This window comes from Caloenas nicobarica, chromosome 19 (genome assembly GCF_036013445.1).
Source record: "Caloenas nicobarica isolate bCalNic1 chromosome 19, bCalNic1.hap1, whole genome shotgun sequence".
NCBI lineage: Eukaryota > Metazoa > Chordata > Aves > Columbiformes > Columbidae > Caloenas > Caloenas nicobarica.
Window position 1 is genome coordinate 10,235,151 of NC_088263.1, and position 25,811 is coordinate 10,260,961.

Genomic DNA, 25,811 nt, shown 5'->3' on the forward strand with positions numbered 1-25,811 from the left:
TTACCTCCTTGCAGCTCCAGGGTTAGAACCTCTGTGGTTTTGCTGCCGAGGAGGTGCGGGGCCTTGGGGAAGCTGCAGCGTTCCTGGGGAGCGTGGGCAGCACCAGCAGGAATGACACAAACACCCACCTGCAATAAAGCTCCCCCAGGTCTGAGTCTGGCCGAACAGACAAGGCACTTCTGTCAGGGACTGTGTAGTGCAAAAAAAAAAATAAATTTTTTTTTTAAAAAAAAAGACTACTATTGTACCCAGCTTTGTATCAGTGGACTTCAGCTGATGCCAAGGATCTACCACTCTCACTTCCTACTTGCCACCCTCACTTTCCTGGAGGAAAACATGCATTTTAAGTGTTTATTACAGTTATTATTACAGTTCTAAATAATTTCAACAAATTGTATTTAAATACAAATAAATATCAAAGTATGTTTCTGATGGGAACACAACCACATACCAAATTTGAGTCTAGGTATTTTCTAAATTTCTAATAGAAACAGAATTGATTGCTGTTCTAAATAATGCAGATACAGATCTGGAAGACTACACACACTAGACCACACAAGAACAAAATACAGGCTGTTCACAGAGAAATATAAATGGGTGTTATTGACATTCATAGGCATACAAACTCGCAATGATAATACTTGTGTCTTTACTCAGGGAAACAAAAACTAGAAAGCAAATATCTAACAGCACAAGACCTACTTTTGAGCAATTCAGGCTTTTAACGATCCATCACGCGCACACAGCTCCATTCCCGACACTCGGTTCAGGAGCAGGAGGGCTCTGCTGGAGGTGGGTGTGTCACTGCAGGAATACAAACCTGTGCTGTGCCAGTGAGCAACACCTGCACACAGAAACCAGGGGCTGGCTAACAATTATTTTCCTCCTCTTGTTTGAGACCACTGTTAACTAGCTTGGGGAAGCAACCCAGGAGTGAATACGAGGTAAAGATTCACCACTGACAGGACTAGAGAGAGCAGACAGCAGCAGAAGCCAGACCGGTGTCTGCTGGACCCAAGCACACACGTTCTCCAACACCACCTTGCACACGCAGCCACTGCACATCCTAAAGAGAAAACGCTGCCAGACATGGACTTTTTGCCCCCCTCAGATTTCTACTTTGCAGATAACTTTTGACAGGGGCAGAAAGGCTGCAGGTGAAATGGTTTAAGCAAAATTCCACCCATCGGACTTGTGAATTAAGCACCTGGGGCAGGTAATCCTCAGCACAAACACTTGTGCCACGTTATACCAAGAGGCAACCGACCACCTTCACCAGGCAGTAAAACCAGCAGCTGGACAGGCTGGTGGGCGAACCCCGAGGTCACGTGCGTGGCAGATGTCTGCGAGGCTGCAGGGTTATTCTCACGCTGTCACATCTGGTTTATGAAGAGCTACCACCAAAGGGATTACTGAATGCAAACATCAGAAGCACCACTGCTGCGCAGAAGCTTACAGCACAGCACAGACCTCCGTGGTGGGTAAAAACACTAATTCCTACATTGAGATACATACCTACAGCGTAAACGACACTAGGAATACCTGGCCTGTGTCATGTCTTATCTTAAGGTTACCATATCATAAACTAATACCTGAAATTTTGCAAATCAAAATGCAAAATAAATTTTCTTTGGTGCATATAAAATATTGCATGCACAGTTACTAAAAGTGTTGCAAAATCTATTTAAAATCAGTTTTATTGAGACAAAAAAGTTTTCCCGTGGTGACTACAGAATGTTCATCAAAACCGAGTGCTTCCCCTCCCGTTAAAAAACACAAATCGGAATATTTTTTGTTCCAAAACACTTTAAAAAGTAATCAGTTAAATGGAGTATTTTTGGATGTGCTTTACTCCATACACTAGTTACTGTTTCTAATCTTGCTAATGAATGCACACTAACAAGAGGTTGTCTGCATGTTCATCAGAGGCTTTGAAGGGAACCTACTTCTCTGAACAGCGTTCAGCTGCGCGGGCAGCGAGGAGCGCTCGGCAGCTCACCCGAGGTGTCACAGACACCCTGCCACGCACAGCGCTCAGCTGGCGCATCCTTCGCACTCGACAAAGTACAAAAGCATTGGAGGACTCCAGGAACACAAAGCAGTGTTTCTTGCTACTATTATCCATTCATAAGCATCATCTTCTAGACTTCCAGGCAGCTCTGGAATAAGGAGTAGTCCTTTTCTTATCCGACGGTTTGAAGTAAGAATAAACAGGCGCTGCTGGGTATTCGGCATCTGGATTTTCTGCCATCATTTTCAGCTTGGCTTCAATGGCCTTTATTTTTGCACTGACACTGGAAAGAGGAAAAGCAGAAGGGAAATTGAGTTTGATCTGAGCATGGCATCAGACTACAGCAATCCAGAGGTTTTGTTGACGTGCGAATACTGAGTCACACGAGGAGGGGCTGGGCAGCCCCCGCTGCTGCATTCGCAAGCCGCGTGAAGACAGGAGGCAGGAATCTGCTGCTTAAAGCCCACACTGCTTCATATCAATCCTCAGCACAGATTTGCTGAGACAAGGTCCTCCAAGATAAATCACAGCACCACAAAATAACGGTCCTTGCACCTACTCAGCACTTTCTTGAGGACACTGAGCGAGACAAGTACACAACAAGGCTTCCTACTCCATGTAAAATGATGTCATTTGAAGAGGTCTGAGCATGTGCAGCAGAGTGCAGCTCAGACGAGGCTGCTGGAAACAGCAGAGAAATGAAAGCCAGACTTCCTCCCAGCTACAAGACTGCTCGGGATGGGAAAACCCCAGACTCTAATTAGGTCGGGAAGAAACATTATTTCAGCATTAGCAGGGTTTATCCCAAAGGGAGAAGCTATCCCAGGTTACACCCCAAATTCCGAGGACTTTTGTTATTAATTGTTCTCCACTGGGTACAGACAGAGGAACATTCCCTTCTCTGCTGTGGCTTCTTGCAGCATCCAGCCTCACTAGAACAACTCCTCTGTGCCACTGACATAGCTGACAACCTGCATGACTCAAGTCTCTGCTCGTTACTTCCTTGTGTGTTACTTCTGAATTCCAAGTTCATTTTATCTGTAGGCAAACTCATTATCCCCTGTCCTGGTTCCTTTCAGGGTTCCACTGACAGAACACAGAGGAGAAAAAAAAAAAGTAGTACTATCTCTGATTTTGTTTTAATTTTTTACCACTATAATAGAAATTCTTGCTCACAAGGATTTTGCTTAATCAAATTACTACAGTAAAATACCTCTCACTAAAATTCATATGCAATGTGCAAAGCACATTCTCTCCAAATAAGCTGGAATGTTACACATTCCCAGTTCCTCTCCTTACCTCTTCTCCTTCCTACTGCCCCAGCAGCTTCACATGTTAGAAAATGAACTTCAAGTCTGAAGCATCCCACATCAAATGAGTTACTTTGCAGCATGCTGCCCTTCTAAAACCAGCTTGCTGTCACGTTAGATTTTTAGCACAAACATAATGCCAACAACTCCAGATCTCACTGAATTTGAAGAGTCAGTTCCTGCCACTTGCGCAGTTTGGTCACCTCTCAGCCACCCCATCTCCTACCTGAGGTTTGACTGGGGCGGCTCCGTGCTGGACGACGGCTCCAGACTGATTGGAAGGATCTTCTCATTTTTATTGTGATCGTATCTCTGTGAACAAGAGAGCAAGGATCGAAGTCAGCTGGAATTACGAACAGAGGAACATTTGCCCACAGATACACTTTAAAGTTGGATTAACATAACCTCATATTTTGTGCAGTTTTTGCTAAGAATTATTTTAGTGGCCAAGCACTGAAACAAATCCCAACCTCAGTATTCGTTTAGTACCAGCATGGACTGTTGATTCTGATACTGAACACTTACATGCACTGTACTATGGATTCTTAAACCTTATCCTGTCTTACCACATCTTGTCGCCCTCTATATAAAGCATAAAGCAAAGATGGTAAATTTTAAGGTAACTACTGTACTGTATTGCTATGCTCTTTACCCAGACATTGTGCAGTCAGAAGGTAACCCAAGCACACGACTGCACAGAATCGTACAGCGCTAGGAGAAAATCTAAAAAAAGAAAAAAGACCAGTTAGGAACCATCTCCTTTCTGTAGAAGGCAGCTTGTGAGTCTGTCATCTCTGCAGGCAACGGGCCTCCTGAACTCTCTGCAGTGTTCTGCTTCCTTACTTTGCTTGGCACAAAGTCAGGTTTGTTTTTCAGCAGAGCTGCTCAAACCGACAGTGTCTGGTAAGCCTTGGCCACTCATCTTAAAACTACTTAGCACGGTGCTGGTATTGTCTAAAACAAACACTTGTTACAATAAGCCGAAGTTTTGTGTTCTTAAATCTTTCCATTCACAATTAGACAAAGCCGTGCAAACTGAAGTAGTTATTTGCGTTGTTCCCCGTACCCTGGACAGCCAGCGCAGAGCTGCCCACTGCACTCCCAGCTGAAACTCCTCGTACGGCCCAATCGCTGCCCAGGCATCCGGAACATGTGCTGCTCTGGGAGCTACAGAGCTGACGAAAATGGAGACTGGATGTGCACCAGCCTGGATGTGCTGACAAGCGCCTGGAGCTCCTGAAGCCAATAATTAAAACAACATGGTCTCCTTTAATGAAGAAACCCATTTGGGCTTTTTTAGCATCCAAAACAGATGCACTTGTGTACTTGATAAGAGAGAGGGTAGAAAGCTGCTTGTGGGATAAACACCACATGCTAAAAGCAAACTAGTCAAAGGGAAACAGGAACAAGTGGCTCCCCCCACCTCTCCCCAAATCCATTTATCTGCAAAGAAAGTTATTCAAAATAAATTGCTTTATCAAATACTAGACAGTAAATAACTGCAGGAGAAATAAGACAATAATTTTAAAAAATTAAAACAAGGACATTCCAAGAAGGTACTGCCTAAGTAAATATTAAAAACTTGATGTTTTATGCAGCAAACCAAGCAATAAAAGGATATTTAGCTTAAATGTGAAATATGTTGCTTTAAAGTCAGAAGTAATTAGGGCTGTTGCCACATAAGTGCTTTCAGAAGTAGAACAATGCACTCGGTAACTGGGGATTTCCATGCATCTCCTATCCAAAAAGGGGTGAAATCACAAAGGGAAGGATTCAGACTTTCAGCCAATCACTCACTAACTTCGGGAAAAGTTGAAACATGGACATTTATAGAAGTAATTTGTTCCCACCTCTCTGATCAGAAACTCCCTTACAAAGAACATCAGATTAAATGGCCTATTATTACTCACAGCTCATCCAGCACAGTTTAAGTAGATAAGAGAAGTGGTAGATCCTTAATATCCTTTCTATAAGACTTATTTCCTAGAACTGACTGAAATTATCTTGCCAGGCTAAGACAGCCTTGATAAGAATTGTTACTTTAATATTAAAGTTTTTCAATTTTGCAAATTAAAAGCAATTCTTTCTTACAATGAGCAGCTCACCTTGACTTGTGCATGTGCCCACCGCACCACCAGTTTCTTGGAAAGGGCCAGCTTCCCATTGAGACACTGGATCGCCTTTTCTGCTTCCTGCACAGGAAGACAGTTCAATAAACAAACCGAGTCTTTAGTCAAAACCGACTCAGACATAAAGAGCCTTTTTTTCTTTGTTAGGCAGCCTTCTGTAAGTACAGCCAACTGACAAAGAAAGTTTATCCCACTGTATCCCATGCTACAGGAGTTTCTCTAGAACACACTGTGACTCATTACAGTGATGACCCGTGTCTCATTAACACTGGTCTATGCCTACTCCAGATCCTGCTCATGCGCACCAGGGACATCATCCGCTCGGTCCTGTTCTAGACTCAGCAGTGGAATCCCAGTTTGGGGACTCTCCCATAAAACTTCATTCACAGCAGTTGAAGATTTATGTTGCAATGCTGTTCCACCTTCCCATTAGTAATTTTCTAGAGCTAACATGCTGTGTCAGGGCTCTTCGGACATCCTTACTGGCAATTGCACAGCAAAAAGATGAGGTCACGCAAACACAAGCAACCTCCAAACATGCTGTTATTCCTAACTTTTGAACAATTTTAGCAGAATTATGACAAAATAATGACAACTCTGATGTTGCAGGTGAGCATGACTTGAAATTTCTGCTTTGAAACAAGAGCTAAAACCCCAACTGTGCAGCCAGGGGCAGTTCACTCCAGGATGCTGCTGATGTGTCATGTTGTACATTTGGCAGCATCACACAAGTTGGTGCTTGTATATTCATGAAGAAAAAAAAAAAAAACCAACCAAAACAGGAGGACTTGAGAGCAGTTCTGGATTTCAGGCTGTCTGGCGGGCTGATCCGAGGCTCTATGCAGATCACAGCATCTCTACGGTACAACTCCATGAGCTCACAACAAAAGTGGACCAAAGAACTGGCCCTCTCCAATTAGCATTCAGGAAAAGTCAGCACAAGAGAAAGGAAATCACTATTGGTACTTCCAGGAACAGTCACAGAGTGGAGCTGTTAGAGCCAGTGGGTTTGTGTAGACAAGGTATTTAATTTATCCCTTCCTGTTTTAGCTTTATATTAACATTAAAAAAATATCAGGAAAGAAGCCAGTCATTTAAATGAGAATTTTAGATAAAAGTAACATACCTGTTTGGTTTCAAAGTTCACAAAACAGTAACCCCTCGGCTGCCCCTCCAGAGCACCAGACTTGTGAAAGAGAAAGTCAAATTGCTTTACTTTGCCAAACTTCTGAAGGAGTTTGAGAAGGTGGTATCTGAATGGGAGAGAAGACATTTATGAAACCTTCCACCACTCTCAAAATGAGGAGACAGAGGAATCCCCGACACACACACACGTATCAGAGACAGTCACACAAGCTGTTCAGTTGTGTCACACGTGTATTCCCAAACACCCATCGAGCTGGGTGCCCTGTACAGTGACCCTTCAGCGTCCATAGCTTTGAGCCACATTGTCAGTGACTGCTCAAAAACCGCAAGGAACAAAGTTTGCCTCCCAGCGGTGCCAGCTGAAGGGCATGAAGAAGATCTATTCATAGTTGGCTTCTGGGCAACCATGCAGTGGTTTGCTAGGAGTCTGGGAGGGCTTTGCCTCCTGCCTCCCTAAATCACACCTACTTTCAAGCGTAAACCTTGGTCCCCCCATAACACAGAAAAGCAATCACGTTCCCACTCACCTGGCAGAGCTGGGGAAGCAGCAGAAAAAGCTGCAACCAGGAATTGACAGTAGGCCAAAGAGGCACCAGACAGACCCCAGTATCATCCAGGCCAGATCTGCCAGTGTTTTTGGCTCAGACAGTTTTCAGGGACAGACACATGAAAGTCAGAGACCTATTTAGCCACTTATCTTCCTGCCATCCAGTTGGGAGTGTGCTGGTTTTGATGAAACTGGGAAAAGCCAGAGTAAATCTGTGTGCTCAGTATCTAGCGCACTGAGCAACTATAAATACAGAGCACATTTGCTGTACAAATCACATCTAATTCTAAAAGTTCTTTGCAGCTTTTCTGGTTCCCCAGATCAAAGCGTTTAACACCACCAGCTGACCCAGAAGGCAAATGACACCTGTTACTACTTCACTGTCTGATCCCAGCTCTAGAGTTTAAGGATTGTCTAAGGGTTTAATAAAGGTGTCTTAGTCTGGACTCATCTTCTTCTGATCAGTTGTACAGCATTTGTTAGCAAGCCACATAGTCTAAGCCTAATTTTCTGCTTGCAAGATGACATTCAGCACTCGGCACGCATGTAGAGCACCAGGTGCTGGATGAGACCTTGCACGTCCAGACATCAACGGTCAGCAGTGGCCCAAGATGGCCAAACGTACCAGGCAGCTTTAGGGACAGCCCAAATAGGAAGGGTAGAGAACATTTTTCCTAATAAAGCCCGATAGGATGTTTGAGAAGGGCCACAGCCCTTTGTTAAGCTTCAGGAGCCAGGCAAGAAAGTTCCAGGAATGTGAGTCATCTCACAGGATGGTCACGGTGGACACTCAGGATGTGCACTTTTAAAGAGGTGAAGGTGCAGCAAGTGTTCAGACGAGCAGCACAGAAAGGCCAAGTTATCTCCCATGGGAACAAACACATTGTAATTGATTATGGAAGGCTTCCTACAGCCTTCGGAATACAGACTGTGTCTTCCAAGAGGCCTAGGAACCCTCAGGCTGTGCTCAGAAGGCAAGGGAGACAGAAAAGCAAGAGCAAAGGAAAAAGAAAAAGGAGCTGGTTACACAGTAGATAAGTTTCACTGCTGTACACCAAGCTATGAACAAGCAGGCACAGACATAAAGGTAAAAACACTAACTTTGGAGCCATGTGATGCATATAAAACCCCACATGTTGAACTTTCAGAGCCTCCAAAATATATGAATGCACCTCAGGTTTGTTTCTGTAAATGTATTGTTACAAAAAGCACTTGCAAGTTCAGCAGTATGAAAATAAAGTCCTTGCCACAACTAGAATGCTGTTCCCCATCAGCAAATTACAGAGGCAGTAGAAGGGCAACAAGGACTCATCTCATTCTGTTCAGCAACAACAAAAGCCCTGAGCTCCCCTTCTAAAAGGAACCCTTTGTAGTTTGGCATTTTGTTTTTTTTTTTTTTTCCTCTGAGAACCTCTGTATGTAAGTAATACTCTTAGCAGCAAAGTTGCAGTTGTTCCTTTAAAACAAGTTTCATTAAGAGTTTAGATGCAACCTATGTAATCTATTTTATTCAGAAACTTTAGATCACAGATGATGCAAACACTATTTTCCAACCACGAATGCAGTTTTTACAACTGCAGGTCACCTGCTCTCCATGGAATAGCTTGGGACTGAAGTCTTGTGTAACTAGAAGTTTCAGGCTGTATGATTCATTATTGTTAATATAGTGAGGGCATTAACAGTAACTTGACAAGTAGTTCTCCAAGCCAAGAGGACTGCAGTCCTGAAGGAAGATCTGTGAAGGAAGATCTGTCACGGAAAACCTTAAAAAAAAAAAAAGTGGTAACATGTAAAAAAGCTTTACTATGGCAACAACTTGGGTTGTCCAGAGCTTGGAAGTTATTCACACAGATGTGGCCCCGCTGTGCTGTACAGATCACCGCAGCCAACCGCAATTTCCACTTCCCGTCATCTGATGTGAATGCGAGACAAACCAGCAGCTCCCCCATTTCCTTTTCCTCCGCTCTTCCTCCTGGCACCCCGAGCGCTATTCAAACGCAGGCACGGCTTCCTCTGAACAATGCCGTCCCAAGGATACCGCAAAGGTACCGGGCCACATGCAAAACCTATTATTGCAAAGAATTTTGCCCCACTGGGAGTCAGTAGGAGTCTGTAACAACAACTTATGCACACATTGTTTTCTGGGTGAGACTCATCAAGATGGGATCCCAGACAAGCAGCAGAACAGCCAAGGAAGTTCAACACCCGCTCTTTCATATCTATGGAAAATGAATGGTCATTCAAGGGCTACTGGAAACTAGAGAATACATATGTGTAATTGTAGAGCTGGAAATGAAATTTTTGCCTGTCCAGAATGTTGAGAAGTCTCAGAAGGCTTTCCAAACAGAAGTGGGCAGAGGAGGCAGTCCTGCTCCACTTGCCACACAGGAGATGTAGCTGAAGTATAAGGAGACAGTGTCCTACATCATGAAAGTTTGATGTGCTTGTGCTCAAATGTGTACATTACCTATTAACTCTCTTGTGCTCGATTGCAGCTATAGGTTGCTCTCTAAACAGAAGTCTTGGATTAAATCAAGACTTTCTGAACTCATTTCTGCTTGAGAAAGTCACAACCAGTTATTAACCCTGCTAACAACTCAATCAACTTTACTCCATCTTAAACAAATCTAGCATCTTTAAAAAAAAAAAACAGATAAAAGCAGCAAATGAAGAAACAGCTGTTTAGTTTTCAGGCACATGTCTTTAGTCATGTGATTACTAAACTATCAACAGGGATAATTCAAATGAGCAACTCGGAGCAGAGATGTAAGCCCTTATGATAAGAAAGTAAGGGTCAAGATGGTTTATATACACTCACTGACCTGACACAGAACCTCACTTTCTCTCTACAATGAGAAGGTGTCAAAAGGAAATTCCTCTTTTTTTATTCACAAGAAAACAGAGATTACAACATAGTTTGCGGGAGAAAATTGCCATTTTTTAAAGCAAGACACAGCGTTATAAGGCCTGAAATACACAAGCACTGTCATTCATCACTGGGCAAACTTTAAACATTTAGTAGCATAGAAGTGCTCTGGGTTTGATAATGCTGGAGAACGAAGTCCCTTGGCCACAGCTGTGATGCTGCTCCAGACACAGTCCCAGCAGCGAGGGCACCCAGGCGGCCATGCCCACCCCAGATGCCCAGTTCACACAGCTGCAATAGGTTATTCAAAAAGGAACAGCCCACCTGTGCAAGAAGCCAACTGAAACCCACAAAACTCATTTCACCCAGCCTACGAAAATAGTAAATTTTGACATACAAAGCTATTACTTCTCTGGCCTAGATTTAGAAGAACAACCTGGACTGAAACGGTCTTTAAAAACACCACTAACAATCACCCCAGGGAAGTGAAGGATCTAATGCACTTACAGACACCTGCTATTCTTCCCCTCACACTAACCCAGTTTCCTGAATCTTTAAGGACCCAGGAAACAACATGTTCAAGAACTGCTATATCTAATTTTATGTGGTCAGTGAATGTGGACAAACCAGAGTAACATAACTGTGGGATAAAAATGGTAATTAATGCAGAAACCACCCAAAGCTGAATGGCTGAAAAGCACAATGCACTAGTGATTCCATTTAGAGGCTATTAGAAAACGGCTCTGTTAAGATGAACCACATTTAGAATAAAAACCGAGCACCTGCACACACACAAAGAGAAGCAGGAAGAAAAAAGTATTCCATGACAGGCATACACAATAGTTAATCAAAAATGCTTGTTTCTTAGAAGTGTATAAACCCCAAATGGTTTTGGTTTGGGTTGTGGGTGGGGTTTTTGTTTGGTTTGGTTCTGGTGGGTTTTTTGGTTGTGTGTTTTTTTGGTTTTTGTTTATACATAACCTAACGGTTTTTCAACACATGATCCAGATATTGGGCAGCAAGTCACTATTCCTTGACCACGTGGCTGTTCAGATATTATGTTTGCTCAGAAGATAATTACGTGTAGTCTGCAGAAAACACAAAATGCACACACATGTGTTTGATTTGTGCACTTATCCACCACAGGCAGCCAGTCCCACCGTGCCCTACCTTTTTACCACTCAGTTACTCAAGTGAGTAACTCATCTCTGTTCAACGTACATTCCACTGCTGACACGAGCAAAATAAGGAAATAAGGCTCTTGGTCATCCTGGAATTCTCCAGCCTACAATTCTAACACTTCCTTAGTTTAGAAAACAAAGACCTTTACAACCCCTGGGCTTCCAGCCGAGCAGCAGCTCATTGAAATGCTGCGGGCCGTGCTTTAAGCACCTGTTTCTGGGCCTCTTGGTCCGTGGGGCCAGCGCAGCCCTGGAGACACCCCCAAACACGCACCCCCCCCAAACTGTGACCTGTCCCACAGAGGGGACGGGAGGTGGGACCAGAGGGGCCGCCAGCGGTGGGGGTCACACCGGGGCGGGGAGATGCGGCACCGCCCGGGTGCTGCGGCTGGTGCGCGGGACACACGGCCCCGGTACCGGGGAACGGGGGGGCGGGGGGAGGCTGGGCCGCGGAGGGGGCACCGGGAGGGCCGGGGGGCACCGGGAGGGCCGAGTAGCAGTGGGCCCGGGGCAGCGGCGCCGCTCGGTCACTCACTCGGTGATCTTGGGGTCGAGGTTGCCGATCCAGAGGCGGTGCCCGTCCTGCAGGGAGCCCTCGGAGAGGATGGACGCGTTCTCTAGCGGCAGCGTCTGGCGCGCCGGCTCCATGGCTCTGCGGAGGGCAGCAGTGAGAGCGGGGCCGGGACGGGGGGGGCAGGGGGGCCGGCCGGGGCCGCACTCACCATGACACCGGGGACCGCGCGGGCCGCGGCCGCTCCGTCCTCACGCAGGCCTCGCCCCGCCCTTGGCGCTGTTTTGTGACGTATCGCCAGGGCGCGGCCCGATGACGTCGACAGGCGCGTGCGGCGCTGCGCGGCGGTGAGCGGGGCGGCGGGCACCGGCCCTCCCCCTCCTCCCCCTCCCCTCCCTCCCCTCGCCGCCCCCGGTCCCGTCCCCGGCCCGGCCCGGCGGGCGGAGCGGCCCGACCCTCCGCGGGGCACCGGGGGCGCGGGCGGGGCGGGGCCGGCGCGTCCTGAGGAGAGCGGGCCGGGGGGCGGGGCCTTTGTGCCGGGGGCGTGGTCAGGTAGGGGGCGGGGCAGCGCGCGGGGCGGGGCTGTAGTGGGCGGGGCCTGTGCGCACGTGCGGCGGGGCCGGGCCCCGGGGGGCGCAGGGACGCGGCGGGCGCAGGGACCCCGCGGGGTCCCCGCCGGGCCGGGGAGCAAGGGGACAGTCGTGCCCCCGGAGCAGCGGAGCGGGAGGCCGGTCCCTTCCGTAGCCGCTGGCCGCAAGCAGCTTCCCGGCTCCCGCCGGACATCGCGCCCTTGTCTGAACGGACCCGCTTTCCCGTCCGTGTTTGTGCAGCTCTGAGCACAGCAGAGCTGCAGAAACGCCTCAGAGCCCCGGACAGCCCAGTGTGAAATACATCCGGTGAACGTGGAGGGGCTGGGGGCCCAAAACCTCGTGTAACAGTTTCTCCTGGGCTGATGTGCAAATCCCAGGTGCTTTGATGAGCTGTTCCTGCTTTGCCAGCATGGCTTTTGCGTCCCAGGCCCCTCTGTGCAAAGGCCACACAGATCCCGCAGCACGAGCTGGCTGCCACCAAGCCCCTTCCACCAAATTCAGCCCTTGGTCTTTGCAGAGCGCTCAGACCTGCTCCTCACGCCGCTGAACCGTCACTTGCACCGAGAGGGACACTGCTGCTTTTTAGCACACAGTAGGCCACCTACTTTTTCTCTTTTCCAGGTGAATTAGAGAAGAGCTGTAAGCGATGGCGATGGCACTAAGATGCTTCCGTCACCTGCCCTCCCTGCTGCATCGCTCTCGGTTGGCAGCGCTGCGGGGGCCACCGCGGGCCCCCCCGGGCTGCCCGGCCCTACTCCCATCTGGCTGCAGCCACTGCGGCCATCGGATGCTGCCGAGCAGACAGCTGGCTACCAAAAAAGGTAACGGCAGCAGCCTTTTTCCTAGTGTTTGCAACCCCACAGTATGTTGCCAGAATTTCTTTTCTTATCCCTTTTATCTCCTGTACCAGTATTGGTCTAACTCAGGCAGGACGCAGCTCTGGAGAAGCTGGTTTGACGGTGTTGCAGTGTGCAGGAAAGCTCAGCTCTTCCCCAGGGAGAGGAACCATGTGGAGCTGCTGCTGTGCAGGGGCTGGGGTGGCAATTGTCACAGTCTGGGCTGGAGTCAGTGCCCACAGCTTGACCTACAAATGTATTTTGGCTTATGTGCTCAAGTGCTGGGCAATTTACTCATTAAAAGATACGGTTAATCCAGTTCAACTTAGACTCAATTCTGAAGCCAACAGTGGGTTTGATGTCTTCTTTCTACTTTCTAATGCAACAACTAACTGTTGTCAGAAGCAGAAATTAATTTTATTTGTGATCTGCAGCTAAAGGTAAAGGGCAGTCTCAAGCCAGAGTGAATATCAGTGCGGCCCTAGTTGAGGATATTATCAATTTGGAGGAAACCAGTGAAGACATGCAGGCAGTGGTAGAAGCTCTGAAAGAAGATTTCAGCAGAAATCTCAGTGTTAGAACCTCACCAGGTTGGTAACTTTCTCATGTGATGCTCTATTGCCTGTAAATAAGGACACCAGTCCCAGTAACGGAGAACTCTGAATTTTTCAAAACTGATTTTATTTTTATTGAGTTATTCACTGTGCACACAATTACTACAACTTTGACGTCCCCAACTAAAGGCTTTTTTCACCCTGAGCTTGACCAGGAAGAATCCATTTTTGTTAATAGCTTCCTGGAAATAGCTTTTGTAAGTGGGAGATGTCAAAAGTGTCTAACTGAACTGTTTGCAGATGTGATGAAGAAGCAGGTTGTCAGCTAATGGTGCAGTAGGGCAGGAAAAATCCAATTGCCATTAAATTAGCCTTTTGGAAATTGCCATCAGGCTGGTGTCTGGTATATACAAACTTTTTTTGCTGTGCGTCTTTGTGGTTAATGACCTTTATGAGCCTTCTTCACTTAGTGAATTTTGTGTCTTAGGAAGAAATGTGAATATATTTGCCTAAGCTACAGTTACTATAACACTCTGAACATACGGATTTATGAGTAGTATCAAGTTTCAGGGATAAAATTTAACATTAAACAATGACCAAACTTGAATCATTCACCACCCCAGCTCTGGCAGGGGCACTTCAGTCTTTAATGGAGTTGGAAAGCCTAGCTCGGTCTCTTAACTATTTATTTTAACCATAGATATTTTTTTAATTGCACTGATAAAGTACCTCGTCCCATGTGCCTTTTGGCCTGTTAACATTTTGCAGCAGAAACTAGAGAGCAGATTAAGAGTAGCTCAGGGAGAAACCGAATACCTTAAATTAGTCAGTGTACTACACCTCCTCTTGGGACCTGGAAAAAAAGATGAGGGGTTTAAGAGAACACTGCTAAGTTAAAGACAATAGTTGTCTGGATTTTTATAACAACATTTTGGTTTTCATTAAGTTCTAAGAATTAAAAAATAGCTATTTCCTTTCAATTCATAACAATCTTGCTTGTTTTCCTATTCTAGTAACAAAAACAAACGAGTTTTGTTTTCGCGTTTTTGTGCTTTAGAGTAGCACTGAAATATTTAGCTTGCAAGTACCACAGGGGATGCATGAACACAAACAGCACCTGAAGGCTGAATAAACATGTGTTGTTTTTTTTTTCTTTTGTAACATCTATATTTTGCATACCAGAGGTAAAGTGGGACACTGCATATGTGTTATTCTTCAGCATCGCTGTGAGCTGCTGGCACATACTGAAACTCCCTGTGTTTGGTTGTTTTGAGGGGCCCTCGATCACATCATCGTGGTGACAAAAGACGGGAAGTTTCCGCTGAACCAGCTGGGGCAGATCTCACAGAAGTCACCACAGCTCCTTATAGTGAACATGGCCAGTTTTCCAGAGGTAAGGACACGCTGCCGAAGGCATTGTGAGGGGAGATAATTATAATGGGTCATTTCAGTTCCTTATGAAGACGTGGCCATGCACAGAACCAGACGTGGTTGGAATAGTCTGGATTTGTGCCGGGACATCATTAAACTCCTGTAAAACTTATTTATCACCGGGGCTGGTAACCCCCCTGAGCGCTCATGGAGGAAGCTGCTGACGTAGCCTACAAACTTCTGCAAAGCCACCCTGGTAGGACTAAGCCAGGCTTGTGCTAAGTGCTGTCACGGGGCCTGACTTCAGCTCTGCTGAGGTTTGCAAGCTCCTCCCTTGGCAGCACCTGCAGGTCAGAACCCGAATTAGATGCTTAGACCTATCCCATGGGAGAGCCAACTTCCCTTAATTTTCTGCAGGGGTCCTAGTTAGACTTGGCCCTAAATGAGGCAGCAAATCCAAACCCCACCTTAGGATCAAACGCTAGCGGTGCCCTGCAGCAGGCTCAGCCTGGAGCAGTAGGGAGCGCAGGGTTAGCTGCTCATCCCACTCCAGGGCTGGAGGGTTGCCAGAGCTTATCTCTATTTATTTTGCAAAGGCTTTCCCCAATTAATTAAGTCAGCAAAGTCTCAGGAGGTCAGTGTAAGGCACTTGATGCCTGAGTGTTTCTTAAAGTGTACCCAGCGTGTATCATGGTGTGAAGGGTGACGGCCCCTCATCAGCGAGTGCCCCAAGGTCCCTCGGAGTGCCAGAGCTGAGAGGGACGGGGACATCACTCCATGACATACCCCACGTCCACGCAGGAGCTCAGACTGAGAAATGGGCACATGAGAAATGAAATAACCACAGTATATATACCATTGCCTACATTTGCTTTCTAAGCCAAAGGACCATTTTTCATTTGAACTAGAGCTAAAACTGTTTCTCTCAATGTAGTTGTTTTATACCATAAGTGTTCCACGGATAGACTGAACTCTTTAAAACCATCACACACACACGTTCACTTGATATCATTATTGACAGCATACAGCCAGTGCCTCATGGCATTGGAAAGCAAATAAAAATGCCTGAAGGGTCTGGGAAAGAAAATAATCATAGAAAAGGACTTGCTGGGTCAAATTCTGTTTGGCCAAGAGTTACAAAAACAAATAGGACTATATATTTTAAGCATGGCTATTTATATCATGGGCTGCAAAAGGCTGGGGCAATATTGCAATATTTGCCCCTTCCTCTATATCCTCCAATATGTCTGTTAAACAGCACAGCTTTTACTGAGCATTTCCTTCCTACAGAACAAGCACCGTCCATAGAATAACACGTTTACATTCCTAACATGCTGAGGTCATCTTGGTTACATTTTCTCTGCCCCTGTTGTGCTCTGGAAGACAGCAGTTATGTCTTACAAAACACAAAACAGTCATTTTGTTCAGTGATGTCACATGTTGGGGACCTAAACAACTATGCAGAGCTTTATTTTGTGCCTCAGTTGACAAAAGCTGAACTTCATAAATACAGTCTAGTGCAGCAGCCTGGAGCTAAAGGTAACGATGGGAAAGGGCATCAGAAATAGCAACGCACCTTGTAGGAAATGCCGCGTGAGTGCCACAAGAGCACAGACTTGCTTGGTCTTGTTATTGTCAGCGTCGAGAACGAAGCGACCTGGCGGAACGCTGCGGAGCTCCCGGCAAAACTCCAGTTTAACCATGAATCCTGACATTCTGTAGAGGTGCACCAGCGCCCTGGGATGGGGAAGGAAGCCGTTTAATCACTTCGCAGTTACAGGCAAACCTGCGCACCCCACCTTTTAAGCAGAGCAGAGTGTCCGCCAGCGGTGATGGAGTTTCGAGAAGTTAATCCTAAGCAGTAAGCTGTAAAATAAACATAGAGCTGGGCACAGGCTCTATTTCTCAGCCAACTGCTACTGCCCAGCTGTAACGTGGTTAGGTTGTAGCGCTGAAGTGGTTAAGTTAAATAACATTTCTAAATTGGCACTGTGTGATTTCTAGTGGGAAACATTCAACTGGAATTTTTAAATGCTCAGAATCTTTCATCTCCTTCACCACAGTCGGGCTATGCCTTGGGAATTTATTGCGGTTTCACTCTGCATTGCCTCAAACCATTCAAATAGTTTCAAAGAAGGAAAACAGTTTTCTTTTGTTGTTGCTTCCCTTCCCCACTCCCCCTCTTTGTGCCCCCTACCCCGATACCGAGCGCGGCCGTAGTTTCCCACTCGCTTTGATCAAAGCTCTCCGCACCAATGTAACTTCCTGATCTTACTGGTAACAGAAGTAAATGTTTCCATGTTCCATGGAGATGGATTGCCAACTATTGACAGAGTTCTGGCATATGGCAATGATTATTTCCTAATTCCCTTTACCTTTTGATCTGTTTTACAGAGCACAGCTGCAGCTACGAAGGCTATAAGGGAGAGTGGCATGAACCTGAACCCAGAAGCAGATGGGACAATAATTCGGGTGCCAGTTCCTAAGTGAGTATTGATGGCAGCCTAAGTTCATCACCATGCAAGGTAACGCAGTAGGTTGCAGTCAGTGTCCTTCAGAGGGTGAACACACGCAATTACTGTAATGCTGTGATCCAGCTGTTTTCCAAATAGCTATATTGCAGGTTAGCAAAAAAAAATCTGAGCCTCTAACAGCGTCTGGTGGAAGCTCTTCCAAGTGCGTGAGCTGTAAGTCACCACATTTTGGCATCTGGTGGTTGGTCTTATTGTTCTTTATCTTCCCCGTGCGGAGGAGAGTTGGTCCTAGCTGGCTGCAGCACTCTGCATGAGACAGGGAAAGGCTTTTGGAGCTGTATTGCCGTAATTCAGAGGCTGATCCTTTGCTGCCTTGCTGTAGATTCCTTGAGTTAAACCAGCGCAGAGCAGCAGTAACGAGCCAGTAGTATTAGGGGTGAATAGCACCTTGTTGCAGAGAACACTATGAGGAAGCAATGAAGGAAAAAGGGAGGAAATAAATAGCTTTGGCTAAAAAATCCACTCTTCTTGTGTCATACTTGTTGTGTAACTGAGGCTGCATGGAAACTTTGTTGTGGGGCTGACAGAGAAGCCGGCTGCTGCTGGCCGAGGCTGGAGCATCGCTGCCCTCACCCATCATGAGTGTCTCCCAGCCCTCGGGTAAGGCAGGAGGTGCCACCACGTGAGTGCTAAATAGAGAGCGGGTGCAGCTGTGTGCGTGTTCGGTCCCTGGGACCGGGCTGGACCTTCCGTGGAGTGGGACCCACCAGCAGGTCCCCTGGGACTGTCCCCGCAGCTCAGGAGTGCAGACACAGCCTGCTGCAGGGGCAGGGGTTCTGCTTGGCCCAGCTTTGCGCGATACAAAGAAAATTCACCAGTTCCCGCGGGTGCTCAGACCCTGCAGCGATGGAACCGTCTAAATACCCCGGGCAGATGCGGATGCACATGATCTCACACCTTGGGGTTACCTGGCACTGGGGTGCTGCAAACAGCTCCCACAAAGGGTAAAGAACAACTCCCACGAGGGGTGAGGATGGCTCTGTATTGCCTGTGCACACACCTTGCACGTGTGCTGCGTTTTATGGGCAGGTGACTTCCAGCAAAGATGAGCCAAGTATTTCTCGCGCTTTAGATCTACTTTAAAAATTCTATGGAATTTCATCTAGCAGTTTGATCAGAGAAGTCTAATTGCAGCTTTCCGTTGCTGTCGGTGAGAGGGAATGACATTATCATTCTATTTGCTGATTTTCTTTTCCCTGTGCTCCCTGCCCTTCCCCCATTCCTCAGGGAGGAGGAGGAGGAGGGCACCATTATCTTCATAATTGCTGAGGCTCCCGGGTTGCTGCACAGTGGTTTGATTGTTAATGGGCACTTGGGTCATCCTTGAATATGAATTGCAGGGGAGGAAACTACGAAACTGCAAATCCCAATCTTAAAAAAAATATATACTGTTTTTTAAACAAATGTATATGGTCTATCACTATCTTTTTCGGTGCTGCAGAGTGAAAATGGGTCTTCTTTCCCCAGGGAAGATCTGCCTCATGTGCCCCCTCGTTCCTCTGCTCTGCACGGGTTGCTGCTCCTTTCTCCTCGGCTGGTTGGCAACCCAGGGAGTCCTAAATAAAGGAGATTTTTGGCCTGGGACACGTGCCCTGCAGATCTGCTGCACAGGCACCTCCCGTCCTGTTTGCTCACCCGCTCCTTAGTAACACAACAGGGTCTTTCAGAGTTTCATCCACTTGTCAAAAAGACAAGACGACAGTTTCAACCTTTTAAAACCTCCTAATGCAAAGAGGGGTGGAAATAATCAGATTCTGCTAGAGGCCTCTCTTTAGTACACCTGAATGACTTTTTCTGATTTTCTAAGGTTTTCATTTTCCAAATTCTAAAGATGTTTATGAAGGAAGATAGAACAGACAGATGCAGTGAAATTGCCAAAATTACGGCAGGTGTGCAAAATAAGCAAACAAATCAGAAACGAAGAGACAATACAGTTTCTGCAGAAACTGATTCTTTTCACGCGGGAGACACAGTAAAAGCAAACTCAAACCTGAATTGTCCTTGCCTGTTATTAGAAACACTTCTTAGTCTGACCTGTCAGCTGGACACATATGCATCGTATTTTGACTTATGCAGGTCCAGTGCTTAAGAGTGTTTCAACTGAGCATTTTAAAACAGAGTTTACATTTCAGTATTTATTCTGATAGTTTAGTTCTTGCATTGCAGTTTTAACAGAAAAAATACACTGCTTTAGTTCGTGTTTACTTCTGCTTCCTGCTAGGATCCCCTCTGCTCCCCAAGGCATTCGCTTGTTTGTGTTGCTAGCTCTGCATAGGCAATATTTATTTGTATAAAAAGTATTCTCTGAGGGTTTAGAAAGAAAAAAAAAAAGAAAAGAAAGAAAACCAGCCATGGGAACATTTGTATTGGTTGATCTCTTGGCCGAATTTGACCTGACCTTGTGTCTTTTATGGTATTGCCTCATTTTTAGATTCATCTTTTTTGGACCCATTGTGTTACACTGGATATTGTTTGTAAATCAGTAATATTTTTACACATGCTTTACTGAAAGCCAGATGACTCATTTGAAAGTTTAATGACTCATTGTGAGCTTTTTTTCCTTTGCCCTTTAAGAAATATGCACAGATACCTACTATGGGGAAAAGGGACTAAAAAAATTAATTTGAAAAAACCCAAAGCTGTTTCTGAGCTCATCATCAGAAGTCTCTTGCCTGCTTTTTGTTGAGCAATAGATGTTGCACCCTGTGTTTATCTGCAATCATGCATGCCGAGTATCTAGTTAAGCCTACTTTCCTTTAACTGATCCCTCTCCTTCACAGGAAATTCCTAGCGTTTGAGATACAGAAACTATTCTTACCCATAGAAACATCTTGCGCTGGAGACGAGACGTGGCCGGTGTCGCGCTGGCTGCGCGGGGAGAGCAGCATCCGAGAGCTGCGCCACTTAAACCGCTGGGTGCTGGGGGAGCAGAAAGAGAGGAGATGTCACCCATGGGACCGTGGGTGTTTCTGAACTCACCAGGCTCCGTCCCGCTCCCGGCAGGGCAGGAGCGTCCCTGGGGAACCGCAGGACTTGAGCTGCTGCTCCTCGGGCTGCGGGGCAGAGGAGAAGGGACTGCAGGCGGCTCCTTGTCCTTGTTCCCCAACTCTGGCACCCCTTCCCCAGGTTCACACAGTTTTTGGCTTTAAAGGTAGGGCCAATGGTTACTAGACAGAAAAGCAAACATATCTAAGAACAGTTTAAAAGTCCCAGATCTGGGGGCAGGATTAAGCAACTGTCCTTAGAAACCATGAGCCTGGCTCGTGTTGATGGATTTCTTAACCAGAAACAGCATCTGCTTGAAAAAGCGTCCGTTTCTGGCATTGTTGGTAGCATTGCTGAGAATTTACACACAGTCTGGCTGGAACATAAAACCCACTGAGAAACTCCACGGCGCTGTGCAGTGATAAAAAGAAATTGGTGTTAATAAAGACAGACAAGGAGGCATGAAAGCTGTGACCCCGTGCCAAGAAGCATAGGAAATCTGGCAGCGCTGCATAAACAAAAACATTTCCTTAAAGGCTCGGCAGCCCCAAGCAGGCGAGTGATACCCTCGGCACAATTCGCAAAGGCCGAGTGGGGCGGCGAGAGGCTGACGGGGAGCTCGGGCTCCCATGGCGGGGGCGGCCCCGCTGCGGACCCAGCAGGAGACGGGCGAGACCTGCAGCTCCCTCCTCCGAGCTGAGCAGCCGGGATTGACTCCCAGCCCCCCCAAAAGCTGCCTGAGAATCTCACCTCACCCAGACCTCTGGTTGCGAGCCGGCTCAGCTGGTTGTGCGTGTGCCGCGGGACCTCGGACTTGAGCAGCCCTAAAGGCATCACTGGTGGGATGCGGAGGAAACCACAAGTCACCCCGCTGACTTCTCACGAGGCGTCCGGGCCAGGCTTGAGCCTGCACTGGCCAGGAGCTCCTTGCCACGTGTGCCATTCACTGGCCACCTCCCCGGCTGTCCCTCGGCGGGGAGCAGGACGGGCTGGGGGGGACGAGCCGCTGCCTGTGGTTACCCCCAGAGGAGGGACACTGGGTCGCTGCTCTCTAGGTCTGTCAGCTTTTCTAGCAATCCTGTGCTTACTAATCCGTTCTGAGAAGCCTGTTCCCCCTTGCGCGGTGCATAAAGATCGCTGGCGAGAGGCCGGTGTCTCTGCAGACATCGACGAGCACTCGGCTGCCGGGGGAAGGGACCAGCACGCGTGCGGCTCGGGGGGCCAGGGGTCCAATCCTGCCCTGACAGCCTCCCCGTAACACACACCCTCACCCCACATTTCCTGAGCTCTGCAGGAAGAGTCCTGGCCTCAGTGTTTTGGTGACCCAGGCTGCTGCAGCCAATTTCTAAATACTCCTGTGAAATGTTTATTTTGCAATATCTTCTGCGAGCAGACGGGCGCTCTCTTGCTAGCAAGTCTCAGTGAGCGCACCGGGGTTTTTAATTCTCAAGGCGGTCTGGAAACTTCAATAGCCATGAAAATAATTAAAATATTATTGTTAAGCCCTAGCAGTTGATGTTGACAGTGATCAGCTGTAGGTGCTGGAGCGTTACCAGAGCTGAGGTGACACGTCAGCCATTCCTGTGCCTTATTCAGATGGCCAGACTCCCTCATCACCTGCGGTTTTCAGTTTGGGATGGAAAGTTGAGGGTTTTCCTGTGGCACAACAGCAGTAACCAGCCCTGCGTTGGGGGAAGGTGGAGCTGAAGTTCTCCTGGGCCAGGTTACCCGTGGCTGGCGTGTCTCATCCTCTTGTCAAACCAGGAGTTCACATCATGTTGGTGGAAAAGCTTTATGATGAGCTGGAATAAGGTTGAGTGAAACGTAAGCTCTGTGGCTTCCGGGTATAGAATTGAGGCTCTCGAGTTGCAGGGAGATGACACGGAGTTCCAGGCAGGGACGGAGGTTGCCCCCTGGCTTTGCGGAATTGCACTTTTCAGCTGCATCTCTCAGGTCTGGAGCTGGATTTTCCCTCTTTTCCCACAGATGCTTTGGCAGCAGAAAAAGGGAAAGACTAAACATTGTAGCATGACTTTCAGGCACTGTGGTGACAACTATAGAACAAATAAGATTCAGGCCAAGTCCCTCAGCTTAGGGCTGTGCTGGGAACTTTCCATTCCAGGCTCAAGACTGGTTTAACTGGGGCGCACTGCCCTGACGATGCTGCGCAGAGGTGACCGATTTGCTCAGGTGGACCAAAACAGGATAAAACACATCCTGAGCTGTTCCCCTGCCCCGGTGACACAGCATCCTTGCAGAGCAAAATATCTTAACACAGGCGGCTTTGGGTGTCCCTGCGCAGCCTGGCTCGGTGGCAGCTCTGCCTAGACCAGTCAGGGAGGATCACTGCATTTACCCCGAGTCGATTGCAGAAAATAAATCTGGCTGTGCTGCACATGACACTGTTTGCTTTTGGTGTATTTCTTTCCCCTCACTTCCAGGGTAACGAGGGAGCACAGGGAGAGCCTGGCCAAGCTGGCCAAGCAGTCCACCAACAAGTCCAAAGAGGCTCTGAGAAAGGTGCGAAGCAAAAGTGTCAACCAGGTCAAGAAGTTCAAGAACAAAGTGTCTGAAGATACGATCTGGCTGCTAGAGAAGCAGGTAATTTTTTTTTTCCTTCTGCCATATCATGATGTTTCCCAGCTCAGTGCTGTGTTTGTCCCAGCCCCTGCTGACAGATTTCCAGTGCTGAGGACCCGGCTGGGGAACGGGTAGCCCTGGGCTGAGTTTTTGGAGTTGGCAATGGCTGCTGTATTTGCCTTTTCTTTGTGGGATTTGGGGGTTCAATCTCAAAGCTGAATTTATGATATGAACCATTGTAAACTGACACAGGAAAAAACAAATGTTCCCCAAAAGCTTTCATACTACAAGGGACTGTTGCACAAACCAGCTGAACTTGGGGAATCAAATCGACCCACGTCCGTAGCTTTACCACCATCTACACAGGGCCTGGCCACTGCAAAACAGCTGGTGTTAATGAGGATTGCTCCAGTTTGTTATTAATGAAAAGGCTAGCAAGATTATCTCTGTTAGAAGTTTTTTGGCTCCAATTCAGGAAAATACTTAAGCACACGCTTAATTCCCTAAGAGCAGATGTCACTAAAGTCAATTACTTGGGCATAAACTCAGGCGCAAGCCTAAGTGTTTTGCTGAGTTGATGCCTGTGAAGGCAGGCCATTACTTTTTAGCTGTTTGTTTATTAACAGCTAAAGTTAGATACATTGCAAATGCTTCAGGACAGTTCTCTTTGTGCTCACAAAAATAAACATTGATATACAGAGCATTTGTGCAAGCAGGAAAAATGGCCATGCTATTGTAACTGAATCCTGTTGGGAAGCAGTTCTCCCAGAGCAGACAGATGTTTTTCTGCATTTGTAGAGGTAGCGTCTCAAGTCTCATGTTTGCTTGTACCCAAAATTTTTCAGCTTGAGGAAGGGTCATCATCATATACCTTGGAAGCAAATGCATCTTAAATTGGTCCTGTAAAACTAGTACCCAAGACCCCTCAATGTGCTCCAGCCTCTGTCTGCACTTGCTCAAATAAGTGCCCGCACATTTTGGTCCTGTTTACATGCTCGTCATGTCCATCTGGTGCTACCAGGAGACATGATCCCTGCGCAGGGCTTTAGCAATCACCATTCATTTCTTTTTACAAGAAGTAAACAGATCTGTCACTTGATGTGTGAGTTCTTAGCGTGTACTAAGGCTGTGCTCCTACTGTTACCTAGTTGGTTCTAATAGCGGAAAGGTTGCAGGAGGTGAGGAGATCAGCCCTCTCTTCTCTGGTGCCAACACCAGCAGGTCTTTAACTCTGCCTTCCCTTGAAGTCATTCTGTTAAATAAGGACCTGACCAAGCTCAGCCAGGAGTTTGTGCCATGTCTGTTCTCAGAGCCTTTGACCTGTCCCTGCTCTCACTGTGCAGATGCAACACGGGCACAGAATCACTGAGGGCTGGTGGGAGCCCCCAGGAAGAGGCCGTTCTTGCCCCAGCACTATTTTGGGTTTTATTAAGACCTCAGGCTTTGTTTCAGGAGGTGATCCAGTCACTGCTTTCCCTTTAAGCTCTGGCATCACCTGGCGTATGGCTCAGACTTGTGTTATGTTGCTGCAGATCCAGCAAATGGCAGACAGCGCTGCAGCAGAGATGGACAAGCTGCTGGCAGCGAAGACCAAGGAGCTGCTTGGATAAACGTCTTCCCGACGGACACACTCCCTCCTCGAGCAAGGACAGACTGCCACCCACTCCTGCCCTATGGCAGCAGCCTCAGCTTTGGCTGCTCCAGTTCCCCACTTTGGACTGTGCTGGAGGGAGGGGGGAACTTTCCTCGCTGTTCTTCATCCGGGTGGCAACAGAACTGGGTGAACTACAATTAAAAATAGACTAGCAGGAAGGAGGGCTGGAGGCTGCTGGAGGGGCTCACGGACACTGAGACACTGCAGGGGCGGCTGCCCCACTCACCTCACACCAGCGCGTTCGCATCCCGGCGAGGGAAACCTGCGCTGTCCTGCTGTGAACCTCGGCGTTTATTTTTGCTTAAAATAAAATCAGAATGAGATGTGGAGGAGCAGCCTTGGGACAGCCCATTCCTGGTTGGCACGTCCCCTCGGGTTCCTGTGTCCCAGAGGAGCCCGTGGCCAGCAGAGCTGCCGGCAGCCTGGCCAGCGGGAAGGACCGAGGGAGCTCAGCACCAACTGGTGCCGGCGGGCAGGGCAGACGGGCTCCGCGGTTCCCTGGGCTTCAGGGATAGAGAACCGAAACCTGTGCTGTCAGCGTGGCTGGTTTAGCCTGAACCGAGACCAAAAGCCAACACAGGAACTTTCCAAACCCAGCATCTGCCCTCCTTGACCGGCTACAGAAGGCTCGTGCAAGCCACTGGTACCACATTTTAGGGTGGAGGAGGTAGAAGCAGAACGGAGTCCTGAGCACATCGCACAGCTCAGCTCCTCACCACCAGCAGGTACTTCCCAGCGCCTCCCGGGCCATGGCCAGAGGGAAGGTGGTGACCAGCACCGCAGCCCCGCGCCCGCAGCATCTGCATTCAGAGAGCACCGAGTGCTCTGCAGTCCTTAAATAAACAACTCCCAAAAAGTTAGTTTGTGTGCAGTGGGGAGAGGGAGAAGGATGAAGGATTTGCTCTGCTAGGGCCCCACATGTCAACAATTTCTCTGCTTTGTGTATTTTGGCCAAAGTGCTTGCCATGATAAATGAATAAAGGAAAATGGCGAGCCCAGGGCAGTT

The 25,811-nt window shown here is 47.6% G+C and overlaps 2 protein-coding genes across 4 annotated transcripts; one reads left to right on the forward strand and one right to left on the reverse strand.

Moving 5' to 3' along the window:
* Positions 1-389: 389 nt before the first annotated feature.
* Positions 390-12,017, reverse strand: RBM18 (RNA binding motif protein 18). The gene is made up of 6 exons (XM_065648684.1): positions 11,913-12,017; positions 11,726-11,842; positions 6,577-6,703; positions 5,427-5,513; positions 3,548-3,633; positions 390-2,294 (listed from the first exon to the last, which is right to left on the reverse strand). The coding sequence occupies exons 2-6, from the start codon at positions 11,836-11,838 to the stop codon at positions 2,135-2,137; spliced, it is 573 nt and encodes a 190-aa protein (XP_065504756.1). The 5' UTR covers positions 11,839-11,842; positions 11,913-12,017; the 3' UTR covers positions 390-2,134.
* Positions 11,995-25,811, forward strand: MRRF (mitochondrial ribosome recycling factor). 3 transcript variants are annotated; one of them, XM_065648681.1, is made up of 7 exons: positions 11,996-12,048; positions 12,913-13,112; positions 13,562-13,717; positions 14,956-15,074; positions 17,447-17,538; positions 23,013-23,172; positions 24,684-25,808. In XM_065648681.1, exons 2-7 carry the CDS (start codon positions 12,938-12,940, stop codon positions 24,759-24,761), a joined length of 780 nt encoding a protein of 259 aa, XP_065504753.1. In that variant the 5' UTR covers positions 11,996-12,048; positions 12,913-12,937; the 3' UTR covers positions 24,762-25,808. The 3 variants fall into 3 exon arrangements, with proteins under 3 accessions (XP_065504755.1, XP_065504753.1, XP_065504754.1); XM_065648682.1 differs by having other exon boundaries at positions 12,042-12,253; XM_065648683.1 differs by lacking the exon at positions 13,562-13,717 and having other exon boundaries at positions 11,995-12,048; positions 24,684-25,811.